At 47.9% G+C, this 18,269-nt stretch overlaps 1 protein-coding gene across 1 annotated transcript in view; it reads right to left on the minus strand.

The window, feature by feature from the left end:
- CD28 (CD28 molecule) overlaps nt 1–8,892 on the minus strand; it is a 52,100-nt gene extending 43,208 nt beyond the window's left edge. Inside the window, exons 1-2 of the mRNA XM_056861213.1 lie at nt 8,835–8,892; nt 7,332–7,405 (exon numbers count right to left, since the gene is read on the minus strand). Coding sequence (XP_056717191.1) covers nt 7,332–7,405; nt 8,835–8,892 — 132 coding nt within the window. The remainder of the gene's footprint in view (nt 1–7,331; nt 7,406–8,834) is intronic.
- Between the last annotated feature and the right edge of the window lie 9,377 nt (nt 8,893–18,269).

Consider the following 18,269-nt stretch of genomic DNA (forward strand, 5'->3'; position numbering starts at 1 on the left):
AGTAAGCTCTAGAAAGTAAACCAATTACAAAGCAGCATTTCAAGGGGCAGGGACTCAAATACTTCTTGATTTGAGCTTGGAGACTGCTAATGCATAGATTCTCAACAGAAAAATGTGGGTCCAGTGAGCAATGAACCTCAGGTAAAACTTCCATGCATAAACAACCTAAGTAGACTTAACTCTCCTCCAATTGCTTATTCGACACTAAAGCCTCCGTGGCTCTGAGCAGTCCACATGATCTGCATCTGCAGCATGAAACGTTTCTGGCAAAACGCTATGCTGAGGGAAACTCACTTTTGCATGCGGTGTCCACATGCATGAATGGAATCTTCACCCTGGGCCAAGAAAGCAAAGCTTTAGTCACAGAGATGCTAACGGATACCTTTCCAGGGTCTGAGGAAATCTGACAAGTGCGTATATAACTCCACATTCTTGGCTTAAGCCGAGTTTCTAAATTTAATCTCGTCAGACTGCTTGCGATACTACAGCAGAAGAAGACTGGGCAGTGGTTTGGAGTGCCTACGCAAACATCACCCACAAACCTTGTTCTGTAGAATTTCAGGGTTTCTCAAGAAGAGGCGGCGTCGAGGCTGCAAGTATAATTTCCATATATATATTTTGCACTCCTCATGGTAATTGGAGTTCCAGTAATTTCCAAAGCAAAGTATTGAAATTTGATGAGAATGCAGCGACGGTGTTTCTCACTGGATGAAAGGGGGGGCGGGAAGCCCCCAACAGCCCATGTGAGAACAGGCTGCCTTCTTGAGGGTTACCAGGCTAAGAAAACTGGAAGCGTTCTGATATGAAGCGCTACATTACTCATTCTCGGAATATCTCTTTTATTCTTTGGCAGCTGCCTTGAAACTTCAGATTGGAAGGGGGGAATCCACCCAGGCTGTAGATATGTGAAGACAAGAAGGAAGTGCTTCCTTCTTCATTAGAAAGAGGTCAGGAAGGGCCAACCGGCTTCCCACTGAGATGGAGTGAATCACTAACAAACTCAGAATGACAAACCTATGAAGGTAGTGATTGTAGCTGCAGATAGAACATCTGGCATTCCAGCTGTGATTCCGCTATTTTGTTGTTGTTGTAGTTTCAGCATTATCTGATTAGCCAGGATTTGTCAGAACAGTTTTGGAGCCATGGGATAGAGTTCTGGCACTTACGACTCACCCCAAGTAAAAACTGGAATGCAGTCACAACACATCTTCTGCCACCATTCAGATGACTAATGGACTCTTGGGTTTATGCATGGGTACTTTCACTCACCTTCGCCCCCAGTCTGTCTTGGTTGTTCCTTGGAGTTATGCATGAGTTTCCCCTCCATTAGACATTACCTGGCTGCCAGCCCTCACAAATCCTGGAACTTCCTGTTCCTCTGTTAATCCGATTCTTCCCTCTCCCCTGAGCTCAGCCTGGGTGAAATCTTCATGCATAATGCAAAGTGCAGGACAACCAAGCTTGGTTTCTATCACAGAAAGTAGTACAGCCAATTACAAAGCATCCGTGTAAAGAGGCGGGGATTCAAATGCTTCCTACTTCCTGCCTCCTGGGACTCTTTCTGAGCAGAAGAAAGTCTTTTTAAAACTAGGTTTGGGTTTCTCCCCCTCCCCTTTCAGATTGCGCCGGTTTTGTTTTGTTTTTTTCTTAAAATGCTTTTTTTTTGGCAGTTGGGTTTGGGGGGGGATTTTCTCTCACAGCAAGCGCTACAAAGTAAGCCAATTACAAAGCGCCATTTAAAGGGGCGGGACTTGATTTGCTCTCTCTCTCTTTCTCTCTCTCTCTCTCTCTCTCTCTCTTCCCCCCCCAAAAAAAAAACCTGGGAGTTTTACTTGGGGTTCGAGGCTCTCTTGACCCACACTTTTCTGTTGCAAATCCTAAAAACGCTATTCATGTTGTTGTTTGCCCTTGAGAAAGTCCTGGGTTTTCCAGAGTACACAATTAGGAACACACTTCAAATAATTATTTCTGGCTTTGGTTAACCCCAGCCATCAATTGCAGTGAATGACATTCATAATGTGTCACCCTGTGAACGAAACGACTGGGAGCAGTCGTCTGGGACTCTGGGGCGAGATGCCATCACTATGCCAACTCTGTTTATCTTTCCAGCTGAGTCAGATGAGACAGCGGATGTCGGGTTGTGGTGAAGGGATGAGGGCGAATAAACAGAAACGCTGCCCATATAAGACTGGGATGCTGTCGGTCAGTGTTGATAATGGGGCCATTCAGGGTTTGCAGGGTCAGTCTGTTCCTTATACATACCAAGTTCCTGTTCGAGTCGTTCATTGAGAGGTCTCATACTATCTTACCACCCAGCTTCAACAGGGGATTTTTTTGTTGTTATTATACTATAAGCATATACATAGATGGAAAAGTAGATTTGCAGTATATATATGAAAAAAGTAGATTGATAATACATATTGAATTAGCCATCGGTGCTGCGCTATTTTTGCTCCAACATTACTTAAATTTGGCACAAGGTTTTCTTTGAATTCCTAACCTCCAGGTACTAGCTGGAGATCTCCAGCTATTACAACTGATCTCCAGCCAATAGAGATCAGATAACCTGGAGTAAACGGCCACTTTGGCCATTGGACTCTATGGCATTGAAGTCCCTCCCCTCTCCAAACCCCGCCCTCCTCAGGCTCCACCCCAAAAACCACCCACCAGTGGCGAAGAGGGACCTGACAACCCTAGGGTTGCCAACTCCAGCTTGGGAAATTCCTGGCAATTTGGGGGTGGAGCTTGCAAAGGGTGATGTTTTGGGAGGGGAGGGAGCTCAGTGAGGATGTGATGTCATAGGATCCTCCCTCTGAAGCCACCATTTTCTCTAGGAAAATGGGGGCTTTTCTGCATTCTCATGTTCCTCGCGACTAACTTCCTGTTTCTTCGGGGGGGGGGTTCAGTTCCGCATGTGTTTTGCTCCCTCTGGTGGTCGATTCAACATTACACAGCTTTAAAAAGAGCATTAAAAACGTCCGTGTAAATCTGCAGGAAGATACGCCTCATTTAAAGCTGTGTGATGTCGAATCGACTACTAGAGGGAGCAAAACACGTGTAGAACTGAGAAAAAAACCCTGAAGAAACGGGAAGTTAAATGCAAGCAACATGAGAATGTGTAAATGCTGCACCTGGAGGTGGGCACCCCTAGCTGGAATTTATATTTAACAAACTCTTGAAGATTTGTATTTCAAAAGTGGTGCACTTTTGGCAAAATGGAATGATTGGATTTTGCTCTGAGTTTGTGAGACTTAAATAGAAGAAGAGTTGGTTTTTATATGCTGACTTTCTCTACCACTTAAGGAAGACTCAAACCAGCTTCCAATCACCTTCCCTTCCCCTCCCCACAACAGACAACCTGTGGAGCTGAGAGAGTAACAGAGCTGTGATTAGCCCAAGGTCACCCAGCTGGCTTCATGTGTAGGAGTGGGGAAACCAACAATCCAGTTCACCAGATTAACATCCGCCGCTCATGTGGAGGAGTGGAGAATCAAACCCGGTTCTCCAGATCAGAGTCCACCGCTCCAAACCACCGCTCTTAACCACTACACCACGCTGGCTTTCACACCACACAGAAGTGAGTTCTGGGTGCTACTTACATTTTCAAGAAATGGGGAAAAAATCAGAGTGCGATTCTACAAGGTAAATTTAATTTTTTTTAAAAAAAAACCCTTCTACTGACGCTGTCTTTCTTGACAGCATGCCTTTATCTCAGGTGTCAGCTTAACAGTTGTGTGTGCCCGCACTTCTATTCCCTCGCCTCTTAAGTTAGAAGTCCTCCAAGTAGCGTAGCAACAGCTGCGTCACGTGGTTTTCCCCGCAACGCCACCTTATAAGCAGATGTGAACTGTGCTAGCTAATAAAGTCTGAGAAAGTGCCAGACAGAAAGAGAGAGAGAGAAGTCCACCCGTCTCTGCATTGCTGTGGAATAATTCATTAGTAAATGTTTCCTCACCTCCAGTGTCTCGCACAGGTAAATCCCAGCCCGCAAGCGAAGCGAATTCTAATTGCTTGGCTGCTTTATCGAAGACGTTGTCAATGTCAGTTACATTCTGCAGATTTTTAAAAATATAACCCCAACCTTTTCTCTCTTTTTTTTTCTTTTCACTCTGGCTTGTAGCTCAAAAATCTGTTTTCCTCCTTAAATGTGTTTGCAACCATTGGGTTGTCGTGGGCTCTGCTGTCGACAGAATTGATCCTGTAAATCTGATTGCTTACATGTAAGAAGATAGAATTGAATGGGTATTGGGACACTTGTGTTTAACATATAAAGCTTTTTTTTTAAAGTCTTTTAAACCATTTTAAAAAATAATCCTTAAAAATTATAGCAAAGTTATCAACTCAAGAACAAGACGCGTCTGGCTGTTGTAACCACAGACTCACTATTGTAAGCACTGCCTATTATAAGCATAGCCAGCATGATGTAGTGGTTAAGAGCGGTGGTTTGGAGCGGTAGACTCCAATCTGGAGAACCGGGTTTGATTCCCCACTCCTCCACATGTGCGGCGGAGTCTAATCTGGTGAACTGGATTTGTTTCCCCACTCCTACACATGAAGCCAGCTGGGTGACCTTGGGCTAGTCACAGCTCTCTCAGCCCCACCTACCTCACAGGGTGTCTGTTGTCGGGAGGGGAAGGGAAAGGTGATTGTAAGCCGCTTTGATTCTTCCTTAAGTGGTAGAGAAAGTCAGCATATAAAAACCAACTCTTCTTCTTCTCTCTCAACGATTTTGGGCTTCTCTCTCTCAAGCTTTTGAAGTGACTGGCTGTCTCATAGAGTCCAATGAACAGACAGCAAGGAGGAGGCTAAGTCAAAAACAAACAGTTCTTTATTTAGCTAAACACGGAGCTGGGTGAGAACCACAGATAAGGCACAGGGCTACTCACAAAGGAAGGTCAGCATCATTTATGCATTAGAATGGGGCAGGCCCATAGCTGCTTACAAGCAGATTGATACACAAAAGCACCAATACACGTTAGGTGTCTACTCTATGTTAATTAGCATAGCCTATAGATATTGCCCGAAGGCGTCACTTAGGAAAGTGCTTGATCTTGCTAGGAAATAGAAACTACATTCCTAAGGTTAGAGGTAATTCAAAGACAGCTTTCTCTCTACTGGTGAGAGGCAGTACCAGGCACAGAAAGTATGATTTGTTGGCTCAAAGCCTTTGGATGCCAACTTCCCTAAAGCTTCTATGTGTGTGCATATGAGTACATAGTGTTTTATACCAGCCCTTATATCTGGGCACTACACTTTGGGCTTGGATTCAGATTGTAGTGAGACCTAACTGTTAAGAGAGTAAGCTTTCCTAATGTTTAGCCTGAGGCCATTTGACCTCTCCAATACAACTTGACTCCACCATAGAAACTTAGCCGCAAGGCATGCCTCACAGAGGAAGGCAAGAGAGATTTCTTTCCTCCCTGCCCTCTAATGTGTCTTTTTACTCTGTGATTATTCCTCTGGAGCCTCTCTCTCTCTCTCTCTCGCTCTCTCTGGCCATCTCAGTTATTTTACATTTTACACTATTAGTGACTTTTGTTAACAAGCAATGAAATGGGCTCATGAACCAGATGTGCATGCCAAAAGCACAAATCTCTTCTCCCACAGTTCTATGGTCTTTCTAGCAAGTGGCATAACAAAACTCCTACAAATGGCTGCAGGAGAGTCTTGATTAGGGTTGCCCGCTCTGAGTTGGGAAATCCCTGGAGATTTAGGGGGTGGAGCCTGGGGATGGAGGAACTTGGGGAGGGGAGGGACCTCAGCAGGGTATAATGCCATAATGTTCATCTTCCAAAGCGGCCATTTTCTCCAGGGGAACCAATCTCTTTCACACCTGGAGATCAGTTGTACTCCCAGGAGATCTCTAGCCACCACCTGGAGGTTGGCAACCATTGTCTTGATGTAGCTCATGCTGGTCCATCCGATGGACCCCTGCTCAAACCACTCTGCCCCTTGATATCCCCCCTACCAGAAATTGCCTTCCAGAACACCTGTGTGATGTGGCTGCTATTTTGCGGTTCCTTCAGATCTTTCCTCAAAATCCACCCATTCCATGAAGTCATTGGCACAAACTCCCCCATAGTCCTTATCTTGGGTTGCCAACCTCCAGGCACTAGCTGAAGATTTGCTATTAAAATTGATCTCCAACCGATAGCGATCAGTTCACCTGGAGAAAATAGCTGCTTTGGCAACTGGACTCTATGGCATTGAAGTCCCTCCCCTCCCCAAACCCCGCCCTCCTCAGGCTCCGCCCCAAAAACCTCCCACTAGTTGTGAAGAGGGACCTGGCAACCCTACCCTTATCCCACATTGAACCAAAGCCAAAGCACCTCTCCCTGTTAGGGTTGCCAACTTCCAGGGCAGGAGATCTCCCAGAATTACAACTGATGTCCAGATAGGGTTGCCATGTAACCCCTAGCAACAGCAGGGGAGGGCTTACTGGCAGCAGAGAGAGGTTTAGAGGTTTGCGCCGGAAGTGGCGTCATCACATCGCTGGTGACGCAGGGGCGCTTTGGTACTTGGGCAAAAACTCTATGGTGGAAGTCATTTTCACCATGGAGTTTTTGCCCAAATATGAGAGCTTCTCACTAGCAGGTGACACAACGATGTCACTTCCGGTGTCTGCCAGAAGTGACATCACTGCATTGCCAGCAATGCCAGGCTAGGCCTCCTTTTGCTGCTGATAAGACCCCACCGCCAGCCAGCTGATCGGCAACAGGGGCAAGCCTGTCTCCAGACTGCCGAAATCAGCTCCCCTGAAGAAAATGGCTGCTTTGGAGGGTGTAGGGTTTTGGCCTCTTGGTGAGCTGGCACACCACCACCACAAGGCCTTGGGGGGGGCAGTCAGATGGCCGCTGGCATACCACGCCATCTACAAGACTGCCTTTGTTCAGAGGGTTTAAACAAAGGAAAGGCTTCTTCCTCCTTGTACTCTAGTTGCAACGTTGTACCATTCGCTGTACAAGCTGTTCTAGTCACTGAATCCTGCTGCTTTCTGCCTTGGTCAGCTCTGCCACTAACTGGAGTTCCTATAAAATAAAAGACAGCTCTCTAAGAAGAGAGGTCTGCTTGCATGACACTGACTGCCTCGCCTCGCTTCTTTCAATTCCCACATCTGGTGACCGCGACGTGATTCAAACCCACCCGCTCCACTGGACCCCGCTTACCACGACTGGAAAAGTCTTTGAGTGCACTCGCAGCTACGGCTCCCTGGCAGCTACGACTCCCTGGTAAGTATGGGTGAAACATTGTTTACAGAACAGGCAAAGCATGCTGAAAAACTTCGCCAATTGGTGAGACAGTGTGGCAGGCATTCAGTGTCAGTAACGGACCTCATGGATCTCCTTCGGGAGATTGATTGTCAGTGTCCCTGGTACCCCCAGGAAGGCACTTTCAAACCAGGAGACTGGGAAAAGATAGGAAGGGAATTGAAGGGTGAGCCCCGTGCACCAGTTCAATTTATTCTTGCCTGGCAAAAGGTTTATAGAGCTGTCTGCGCTGGGACGCCAGCGGACAACATGCTCTTGAAACCTGCTATGGAGGTGATACCGGCCCCCTATCCGGCTCTCCTCCCTGCAGCCTCATCTTTGGCTCCCTTATCTCCTTCTCCCGCTTGTCCACCGCCTCGATCAAAAGTGGCGTTGGCAGTCCAGGCGGCCCGCTGTAATGGGGACCTGGATCTTTCCGAAGAGTGGGAGGGGGAACCACCTGCGTAAATCTTTCTCTGCCATTAAATAAAGTCCCAATGAGTCATATGCAGGTTTTGTAGCTTACACATGCCATCTCACTGTTTTCACTGACAAAAGCCCAATCACTTTAGGAGTGGGTGCCGAGCCCCCGGTGGGGGAGCCTACCGAGGGGGCGGTGCTAACACTCCTAGCTCTATGTTGCACATACAGTTCAGCAACCCCTCCCTGGGGAGGTTGCCCTCATTTCCATGCGTGCTGAGGCTCCTCCTGGCACGTACCTGGCCCTACCTACCTGTGCAGCCCAGCAACAGGGGATCAATGTACCACCAGACAAGGTTGTGGTCCAGGACAATTTATTTGTTGTTTTGCAGTATTGGAGCGCTCTTCCTTTGGATTTAAAGGAAGGTGCTTCCTGTGCACGCCTTGTCCCGCTCCCGCTCTCGGAGGGGGACAAGGGGGATTTTTCTTCTGATTCCTTACAGATTGCCTTGGTCACTGAGAACATCTGGCATCAGAAACCAATTCGTGAGTATAAGGTTCAAGGTAAAAAGTTAAAAGGTCTTCTTGATACTGGTGCTAATGTTTCTGTAATCACCCCTCATGATTGAGACCCCTGTTGTCATCACACTTAAGGTCAATCTTTGGGGATGAGACCTTTTGTCTCAATAGGGGGCTACTTTAGTCACCAATGACTAAGCCTCGCGCCCTTGCTTTGTCATGGCTTTCAAAAGATTATGTGTGGATCGACCAATGGCCACTGCCTGGTGAAAAAGTGGAAGCTTTGCAATGCCTAGTTGCAGAGCAGCTACAACAGGGCCATCTGGTTCCTTCCACTAGTCCCTATAATACTCCAGTATTTGTCATCAAAAAGAAATCTGGCAAATGGCGTTTATTGCATGATTTGCGCGCCATCAATAAAATTATCGAACCTATGGGTGCCTTACAGTGTGGCTTGCCCAATCCAAACATGATCCCTCGTAATTGGGAAATGGCTGTCATTGACCTTGCAGATTGCTTCTTCACAATTCCGTTACAGCCTCAGGATCAAAAATATTTTGCCTTCACGGTCCCAACTTTGAACTGCCAACAACCCACTAAACGGTATCAATGGTGCGTCCTCCCCCAGGGGATGTTAAATTCTCCTACCCTGTGCCAACTTTTTGTGGCCCAGGCCCTCGACCCTTTTCGAAAACGGTTTCCCCATTGTCGAGTGTTGCATTATATGGATGATATCGCTATAGCCGCTCCGCAGTTACCCAGTAACTGGCAACAGGAGCTTGCAGCTGATCTTGCCATGTTTGGTCTTGTGATTGCCCCAGAAAAAATTCAGCTCTCAGCCCCTTTCAAGTATTTGGGTCACAAGGTCCTTTCTGCATATGCTGCCCCTTGCTTTCCAACATTAACACTGCCCCCTGTCATTACCTATGTTCAGCTGCAACAGTATTTGGGTAGCATAAACTGGATTCGTCCATATTACAAAATTACGACAGATGACATGGCGCTGCTTTTTTCGGCCTTAAAACAAGGCCGGAATCCTGCTGATCTCATCACCCTCTCTGCTGCCGAGCTTCAGGTGCTCCAGCTGTTGAGAGAGCGCATGACACAGCGATGGGTAGATAGACAACTGCCTGATTGTCCTCCACTTTTGGCTATCTGGAGGCCTCAGAGACAGTGCTGTGCCATTCTCTATCAGCAAAAGGAGAGTGAAGTGGCCATCGTGGAGTGGCTGTACCTTGCTCATGCGGCAGGTGCAACCATCTCTACGGTTTCTATGATGATTGCCCGCTTACTCACCAGGGGTCGTCTACGTTGTAAGGCTCTGTTTGGCTCTGAGCCGCATAGTGTTGTTGTTCCCTTTACTGCTCTCACCTGGGAGCAGACACTGGCCCAAGATGACCAGCTTCAGATGGCCATGGCAGGGTTTTATGGCCAGGTGCTGTTCCACTTGCCCCGAGATCCCAGAATCCAAATTCAAGCCCAGCTTCCTTTGCCGATGCGTAGCATCCTTTCCATTACCCCTGTCACTGGGATCACCCTTTTTACAGATGGCTCCCCCTCCCGGGGAGTTGTCACATGGCAAGATTCCACAGGCCAGTGGAACAGTCGTTTTACACCCCCCCAGCAGTCACCGCAACGTTCTGAGCTGGCGGCTGCTGTTCTTGCCATTGGTCTTTTTCCCCATGATGCAGTCAATCTCATTTCCGACAGTTTGTATGTGTGTAATGTTATTTCTCAGGTTGAAGGAAGCTACGTGTCTCCTTCCTGTGATGACAATCTACTAAGTCTGTTCATTGCTTTGCGTTCTCAATTAGCAAAGCGTACAGGGTTACTGTTTGTTGCTCATATTCACAGTCATCAGCCCTTTCCTGGCATTATCTCTGAAGGAAATGCACGGGCTGACTCCCTTGTTTCCTATGCTGTTCTCTCTCCCATTGAGAGTCATGCCATGCATCACCAAAACGCCAAAGCCTTGGCGAAACAATTTCATTTGCCCCTTGCAGAAGCCTCTGCCATCATTCAGCAGTGCTCTGGGCAGGCTTCTTTTCCTTCCACTGGTGTGAACCCTCGTGGTTTTGGGGCCAATCAATTGTGGCAAATGGATGTTACTCAGTTTCCTCCATTTGCTCCCTGGAAATATCTCCATGTGGTTGTGGATACCTATTCTGGCTACCTGTTTGCTTCTCCGCAAAAAGGCGAGAAAGTAAAGCATGTCTGCACCCATTTAATTCGTGCCTTTTCGGTTATGGGTGTTCCCTCTGCACTTAAAACGGACAATGGCCCTGCCTATTGTTCCTCCACATTCGCTGCCTTTTGTGACCGGTGGCAAGTGCGCCATACCTTTGGCATCCCGTATAATTCCATAGGCCAAGCCATCGTGGAACGTGCCAACGGCACTCTCAAGCGGATGCTTGAAAAACTAAAAACAAAAGGGGGAGTTGGCCTCTCCCTCTTGGACAAAGAGGGCCTATTAGCTCAGGCTCTCTTTACGCTCAACCATCTTAACCTTCTCTCTTTTAATTCTAAATTTGTTACTAGGACTCAGCGGCATTTCCAGGCCGACGAGCCGCTGCCACAGCCCCTGGTGCGCTACTGCCGTCTGCCCGACCCCCACTGGCATGGGCCGGTGCCTCTCATCACGTGGGGCCGGGGCTACGCTGCTGTCCAGACGCCTACCGGACCTCTGTGGGTGCCTGCACGGTGTGTTCGACCTGACCTTCATGGCGTGGCACCAGGGTCTCTCCAACCCGATTCCTCAATTCAACCTTCAGTTGATGGACTCTGAGCCTATGGCCGAGAGGAGTCATGGTCGTCGCAGACCAAACCCTCCAGTAACTTGGGGGGCCCTCAAAAGCTTGTCTGATCAAGCCCAACAGGAGTTGGCTAAGCAAAATTTGCCTGTAACCTCAGAGAACTTCTTAGCTGCTGTTTTTGCTCAGCTCACTGTGAACTCAATCATGATCCTATTGTGTTTTTGCCTCTTAGGTTCTGGGGTGCAGGGGGTCAAGCATGATTTCTCTGCACCAAATTTATGGGTTCGTCATGCTGCTTACATGTTTGCTTTCCATGGCAAAAATGTCTCTCTGATTTATGAACCTCCTCTATCTGCTTCTACTCTGTCCTTCTTGCCTACTCCCTTTAATTCTCCTGAATTGGTTCTTTCTGAATTACAACACTTGAACCACTCGACGCTGTTTGCGTCCATCACTGACTTTCACTGGAACAGTACTCCTTTTCACAAGTTTCGGTTTTAATCTGTACAATATGTGTTCTTTCTCTAAAAAAAAAACATTTTCAGCGCTGTGCTATGTATTACGCTTATCACCAGCTTAAAACTAAAAAGGGGGAGATGTAGGGTTTTGGCCTCTTGGTGAGTGGCACACCACCACCACAAGGCCTTGGGGGGGGCAGTCAGATGGCGGCTGGCATACCACGCCATCTACAAGACTGCCTTTGTTCAGAGGGTTTAAACAAAGGAAAGGCTTCTTCCTCCTTGTACTCTAGTTGCAACGTTGTACCATTCGCTGTACAAACTGTTCTAGTCACTGAATCCTGCTGCTTTCTGCCTTGGTCAGCTCTGCCACTAATTGGAGTTCCTATAAAATAAAAGACAGCTCTCTAAGAAGAGAGGTCTGCTTGCATGACACTGATTGCCTCACCTCGCTTCTTTCAATTCCCACAGGAGGGTAGACTCCATGGCATGGCATCCTGCTGTGGTCCCACCCCTCTCCAGCCCATGCCCTCCGCAGCCACATCTCCAGAGAGCCAGCGTGGTATAGTGGTTAAGAGCAGGGGTTTGGAGTGGTGGAGTTTGATCTGAAGAACCAGGTTTCATTCCCCACTCCTTTACATGAGCGGCGAAGGCTAATCTGGTGAACTGGATTTGTTTCCCCACTCCTACACATGAAGCCAGCTGGGTGACCTTGGGCTAGTCACAGCTCTCTCAGCCCCACCTACCTCACAGGGTGTCTGTTGTGGGGAGGGGAAGGGAAGGTGATTGTAAGCCGGTTTGATTCTCCCTTAAGTGGCAGAGAAAGCTGGCATATAAAAACCAACTCTTCTTCTTCAGAATTGCCTAACCCACAGTTGGTAACCCTATCTATCTATCTATCTATCTATCTATCTATCTATCTATCTATCTATCTATTTTTGTGATTTATAACCCACCCTCCCCGGCCAAAGCCAGGCTCAGAGTGGGTAACATCATATAATATACTTCAATATAATCAATAATGAAATTAACCAAAAAATCTAAATTTAAAACCATAAAATCCCAAATAAAACTTCAAAACTACAGAACTACAGATGACGACTAAGTATCCCTCATGTTTAGGGTTGCCAGGTCCCCCCTCTCCTCTGGCGGGAGGCTATTCTGCTGATATTGGGAATGTCCGTGTGTGTGTGCGCACGCATGCGCATTACTTCCGGTTTAGAACCGGAAGTGCAACCTCGCAAGGAGCCTTATACCTTTTCGTTTGAGTGGTAAAGCGGCCCTTTACCACTCAGACTAAGAGTCTGAGTGATATAAGACCCCTCATGAGGCAGCACTTCCAGTTGTAAACCGGAAGTGACGTGCGCGCAGTATGTACGCACATGCACGTTTGCCCCCCGACCCTCAGGTGGTCGGTGGGCAGAGGGGTAAATTGCCAGGGGGTTGCCCACCACCAACGGGCACCTGGCAACCCTACTGCCGGAGAGAGGCGGCAGGTTACCCCTCAGTTAACATAAAATAATATAAAAGGAGGAGAATAGGGAGGCCAGCAAGATGACATTTGCAGCCGTCCTCAGCCATAGGCCTGGCGGAAGAGCTCTGTCTTGCTGGCCCTGCGGAACTCTTTAAGAGTTCCGCAGGGCCCTGATGTGCTTGTTTATCCCTTCTTCCATTTCCCTCTCCTATCCCGTTTTCTTCCCATGTGATGAACTTCGGATTGCAGGCTCTTTGGGGCAGAGACGTACTTTCGGGTATGCTAAAGCATTATGCAATTGGACAGTGCTAAATAAAAAACATTTGTAGGGGAAAGGGATAACTGTCTGAACTGCCCTTAAGGCGAAGGTTAAGAAGCACAAAAGCTGCTGGTTATTTCTTTCTTTTTTTCTCTCCACAAGAATGTAAGTAAGACCGGCCGTGCGTGCTGAGACGTCTGTTACCAAACAGCTTGTGATCAGCGTTTCTGTCGTGAGAAAATGAAGCTTTAATAGGATTTTGTTATTAGTGTGTTTGTCGGATCCAAGCAGTTATTTTAGTTTCTTCAGTACTGCAGTCCTGAGGCGTATTTATTAGAAATGTTATCCCCCAACAATGGACTTCAATCCATGGTTCAGGAGACTCAAGCGAGTCGCAGTCTCTCACCTGAAGGGTTGTTAGGCCCTAAACAGCTATTTTGTCATGGCTCTTTGGAAGAACTTAATGCTACTGCAGGAAAGAAGGTGAGATGGTGTTGCCTGATCCCATCAGATGTCAGAAACTAAGCAGGGTCAGTTACGGTTGCCAGGTGCCTGTTGGTGGTGGGCAAACCCCCGGTAATGTGCCCCTCTGCCCGCTGACCAGCTGAGGGCCGGTGGGCAATTGTGCACGCGCATGCCGCCTTGCGAGGAGCCTTAGACCACTCAAACTCTTAGTTTGAACTCTTAGACCACTCAAACTCTTAGTCGCTGCTGCCCTTTACCACTCAAACTAAGGCTCCTTGCGAGGCGGCACTTCCGGCTGTAAAGACAAGATCTGCAAAGAAACCTCCCGCCGAAGGTGAGTGGGGACCTGGCAACCCTAGGGTCAGTGTTTGGATGGGGGACCACCAAGGAAGACTCCGCAGAGGAAGGCAATGGCAAACCACCTCTGCTTCTCACTTGCCTTGAAAGCCCCTTGCTGAGGTCACCATAAGCTGCAACTTGATGACACTAGAAGAAATCCCTCCCCAAACCCCGCCCTCCTCAGGCTCCACCCCAAAAACCTCCCGCTGGTGGCGAAGAGGGACCCTAATCCCTCCCCCACTTTTATGGCTACTTTTTAAAAATTAAAAATATGTCGTAAGATCATATAATTTCCCACATGATTACGGCACTGAGCCCTGTATGCTCGTTGAAGATGGAGCTCTACGCTACCGTTCCCCCCTCCCCTGGCTCACTAGATCTAGGGAGGCGAGATAAATTTAAAAGCTTTGTGAGGACATAAAATGTGAACATTCTGAAGCGTGAATTGGCCCTATAATAATAAAGTGGATTTTATTTGTTGGTTGGTTTTGGTGTCTGGCACTCTTTTCTGACTTCTACCTTTTGTGATCAACAATGCTGCTGTTTTCTTTAGGAAAAAGAACCTACTAAAATGGGACTTTTCATGACCTACTTTCGGTGTGATAACAGTCTCCCAGTCGTTGCTCTCAAAATACTATGCTTCCAAATACTTATGGCTGCATTTACTACACAAGCTCAAGGGTGGATGCTGTAGGTCACGCGTTGTCTCTGCGTCTTGACAACAGAGGTTTCTATGGGATGCATTGGAGTGGTGTTTCTCTCCCCATGTGATTGATGTGGCAGAAAAATGCCAAGCACAGAAAGGCTTGTTTTTATACTGTTGCTCTTTGAATGTTCTTTTGCACATTTGAACACTTGGAAAGATGTGCAAACAGGCCGCCAAGTGGAAACGTCGAAAGCTCTTGACAAGAAAGGGAGACTGTCAGCTCTTTCCTTGAAAGCTTACCTTTTCGCCTCCGTGTAGGTGAAACCAGAGGGGGATACTTAGAAGGTACAGAGATCAGTTCACCTGGAGAAAATGGCCACTTTGGAAGGTGGACTGTATGGCTCCCTAAACTCCCTACACCACTCCCTAAACCCCTCCCTAAACCCCGCTTTCCTCAGGCTCCATCCCAACCCAGAGCTGACAACCCTATCCACACATGTCTTGTAGGATACTTAGGGTTGCCAACCTCCAAGTACTAGCTGGCAATCTCCGGCTATTACAACTGATCTCCAGCCGATAGAAATCAGTTCACCTGGAGAAAATGGCCGCTTTGAAGTTCCTTTCCTCCCTGAACCCTGCCCTCCTCAGGCTCCGGCCCAAAATCATCTCACCTATGGCAAAGAGAGACCTGGTAACCGTAACACACACGCATCCTGACCTACCTCATAGGGTTGTTGTGAGGTTAAAACAGGAGAAGGGAGAACCGTGTATGCTGCCCTGTGCTCCTTGTACTACGTAAATTAATTAATTAAGAGGGGAACCACTGAAAAAGAAAATAATCCTTTTGCCCTCTCTCACAATTTTAAAAGATTAAAGAAGGGCATTGGCCCTTTTCAAAACATTTTGTTTGTTTGTTTTAAAACATTTATAAACCAAACTTTTCCCCCAGATAACTGCGACCGGATGTGGGTTAACGTCCATATAAACTGTTCAAAACATAATTGGTAAAAATAGCATAATTAAAACAGCTGTCGGACAACTATGAGAGATTTGCTTAGGGCTGTTTAGCTTGGAAAGAAGGTGGTTAAGGGGAGACATGATAGAGGTCTATAAAATTATGCATGGTATGGAGAAAGTGGACAGGGAGAAGCTTTTCTCCCTCTCTCATAATACTAGAACGTGGGGTCATCTGCTGAAGCTGGAGGGTGAGAGATTCAAAACAGATAAAAGGAAGTATTTGTGGGACTCCGTGCCCCAGGAATTGTGGGACTCCGTGCCCCAGGATGTGGTGATGGCTGCCAACTTGGAAGGCTTTAAGAGTAAAGTTGCCAGTCTCCGGGTAATAGCTGGAGATCTCCTGCTATTACAACTGATCTCCAGCCAATAGAGATCAGTTCACCTGGAGAAAATGGCCGCTTTGGCAATTGGACTCTATGGTATTGATGTCCCTCCCCAAACCCCGCCCTCCTCAGGCTCCGCCCCAAAAACCTCCCGCCGGGGGGCGAAAAGGGACCTGGCAACCCTATTTAACAGAGGAGTGGGCAAGTTCATGGAGGAGAGGGCTATCTATGGCTACTAGTCAAAATGAATACTAGTCATGACGCATACCTATTCTCCCCAGGATCAGAGGAGCATGCCCATTATATTAGGTGCTGTGGAACACAAGCAAGATGGTGCTGCTGCACTCGTCTTGTTAGTGGCTTCCTAGAGGCACCTGGTTGGCCACTGTGTGAACAGACTGCTGGACCTGATGGACCTTGGTCTGATCCAGTGTGGCTTTGCTTACGTGTGCTTCTTATCACATCCTGCTTCTATCCTCTCCCTTCCAGAAAAGGTCATTTCAGTGGTACAGCCTTCGCTGCTGGTGGCAGAGAACAAAAGCGCTACCGTCCTCTGCAGCTCCACCTGTAACAGCCCAGAGATGAAGACATTCAAAGCTTCCATGTTTAAAGGGACAGCCAGAAATGTGGAGGTATGCTCCGTTACTTGGAATAAGACCTCTCAGAAATACAACGACGTCAAGAGCGAAATCAGTTGCCGTGCGGAGGCCAACACGACAGCGGTGAAGTTCAACTTGTTCAACTTGAGTGTCGCTCATACGGATATTTACCTCTGCAAAATTGAGGTCGTATACCCAGCGCCGTATCACCACAGCGAGGGCAATGGCACCGTCATCCATGTGAAAGAAGGTAACCCTCCCCCCACGAAACCAAAAAACTTTCATGCATATTATCAAGCCACTGCTTCTGCTTAGAGATGTGAATCCTTTCCTTTCCATTCCTTCTTTGCTCCTACGACCCTAGGTCCCGAGCAGTTATTTCTTAGGTGCTATATTAGGTGCTGTGGAACACAAGCAGGATGGTGCTGCTGCAGTAGTCTTGTTTGGGGGCTTCCCAGAGGCACCCGGCTGGCCGCTGTGTGAACAGACTGCTGGACTTGATGGGCCTGGGTCTGATCCAGCAGGGCCTTTCTTATGTTCTTATGAAATGGGAGGGGCAGGGGGAATGGATTGCTATGGTCCCAACTTGGCCATGGTCCCAAGGCATGGTATTGTACATGTTGAGATGAGACTCAGTAATAGTTCTGCAGGTATGCCAAAGCCAGCATCTGCATATCTGATGGCTCTGGGCACTAAAACTGACACATAGCATACCTGCCTGACAGAAAACGAGGGCGAGAACAAAGAGATGCTTCAGTTCTTCAAAAAGCCGGTTGCATTTGACGCACGCAGGAGAAAAGGGGTCTTTGTGGCCTTGAAACAGGATGTTTGGGGTGTCATTGCTAGAGGGCAGGAGTTGGAAGGCTGACACAGGAAGATGTGACTTGCTGCTTCCTGTTCCAACTTGGATCAGGATGCACACAGCTGCCTTGATGTGGACCCATGAATCAGGCCATGCTGCTTTCTTCACAATTAGACTGCTGTTGTCTATTCTGAATAAGGTTGCCAACCTCCAGGTACTAGCTGGAGATCTCCTGCTATTACAACTGATCTCCAGCCAACAGAGATAATTTCACCTGGCGAAAATGCCCGCTTTGGCAATTGCCCGCTTTGGCAAACCCTGCCCTCTCCAGCTCCGCCCCAAAAACCTCCCGCCGGTGGCAAAGAGGGACTTGGCAAACCTAATTCTGAAGATCCCTCAGGTGAAGTACTGAGTTACAATAGATGATGGGTCATTGCTCACTCTCTCTTTCCCTTGTTTTAATTACATGGAGGCTACTCTTGTCATGCTCAAAAGCCACGCGTGGCTCCTGAGTAGGTTTATCCACCTCGAGGGTAGGGTTGCCTGGTCTCTCTTCGCCACTGGCAGGAGGTTTTGGGGGCAGAGCCTGAGGAGGGCAGGGTTTGAGGAGGGGAGAGACTTCAATGCCATAGCGTCCAATTGCCAAATCGGCCATTTTCTCCAGGTGAACTGATCTCTATCGGCTTGAGATCACTTGTAATAGCAGGAGATCTCCAGCTAGTACCTGGAGGTTGGCAACCCTACTTGAGGGGGATTTGGATATCTCCTGGGATTAAAACTGATCACCAGACTACAGAGATCAGTTCCCCTAGAGAAAAGGTTGCTTTGGAGGGTGGGATCTATGGTATTATACCCTGCTGAGGGCCAGGACTGCCAGAACCCCCCATCCCCAGCTCCTGCTGCCATTTGGAGAAGGGGCCGGGGGTGGGGATTGTAAATGTCCATCAG

The sequence above is a fragment of the Euleptes europaea genome, chromosome 15 (assembly GCF_029931775.1).
Source record: "Euleptes europaea isolate rEulEur1 chromosome 15, rEulEur1.hap1, whole genome shotgun sequence".
Lineage (NCBI taxonomy): Eukaryota > Metazoa > Chordata > Lepidosauria > Squamata > Sphaerodactylidae > Euleptes > Euleptes europaea.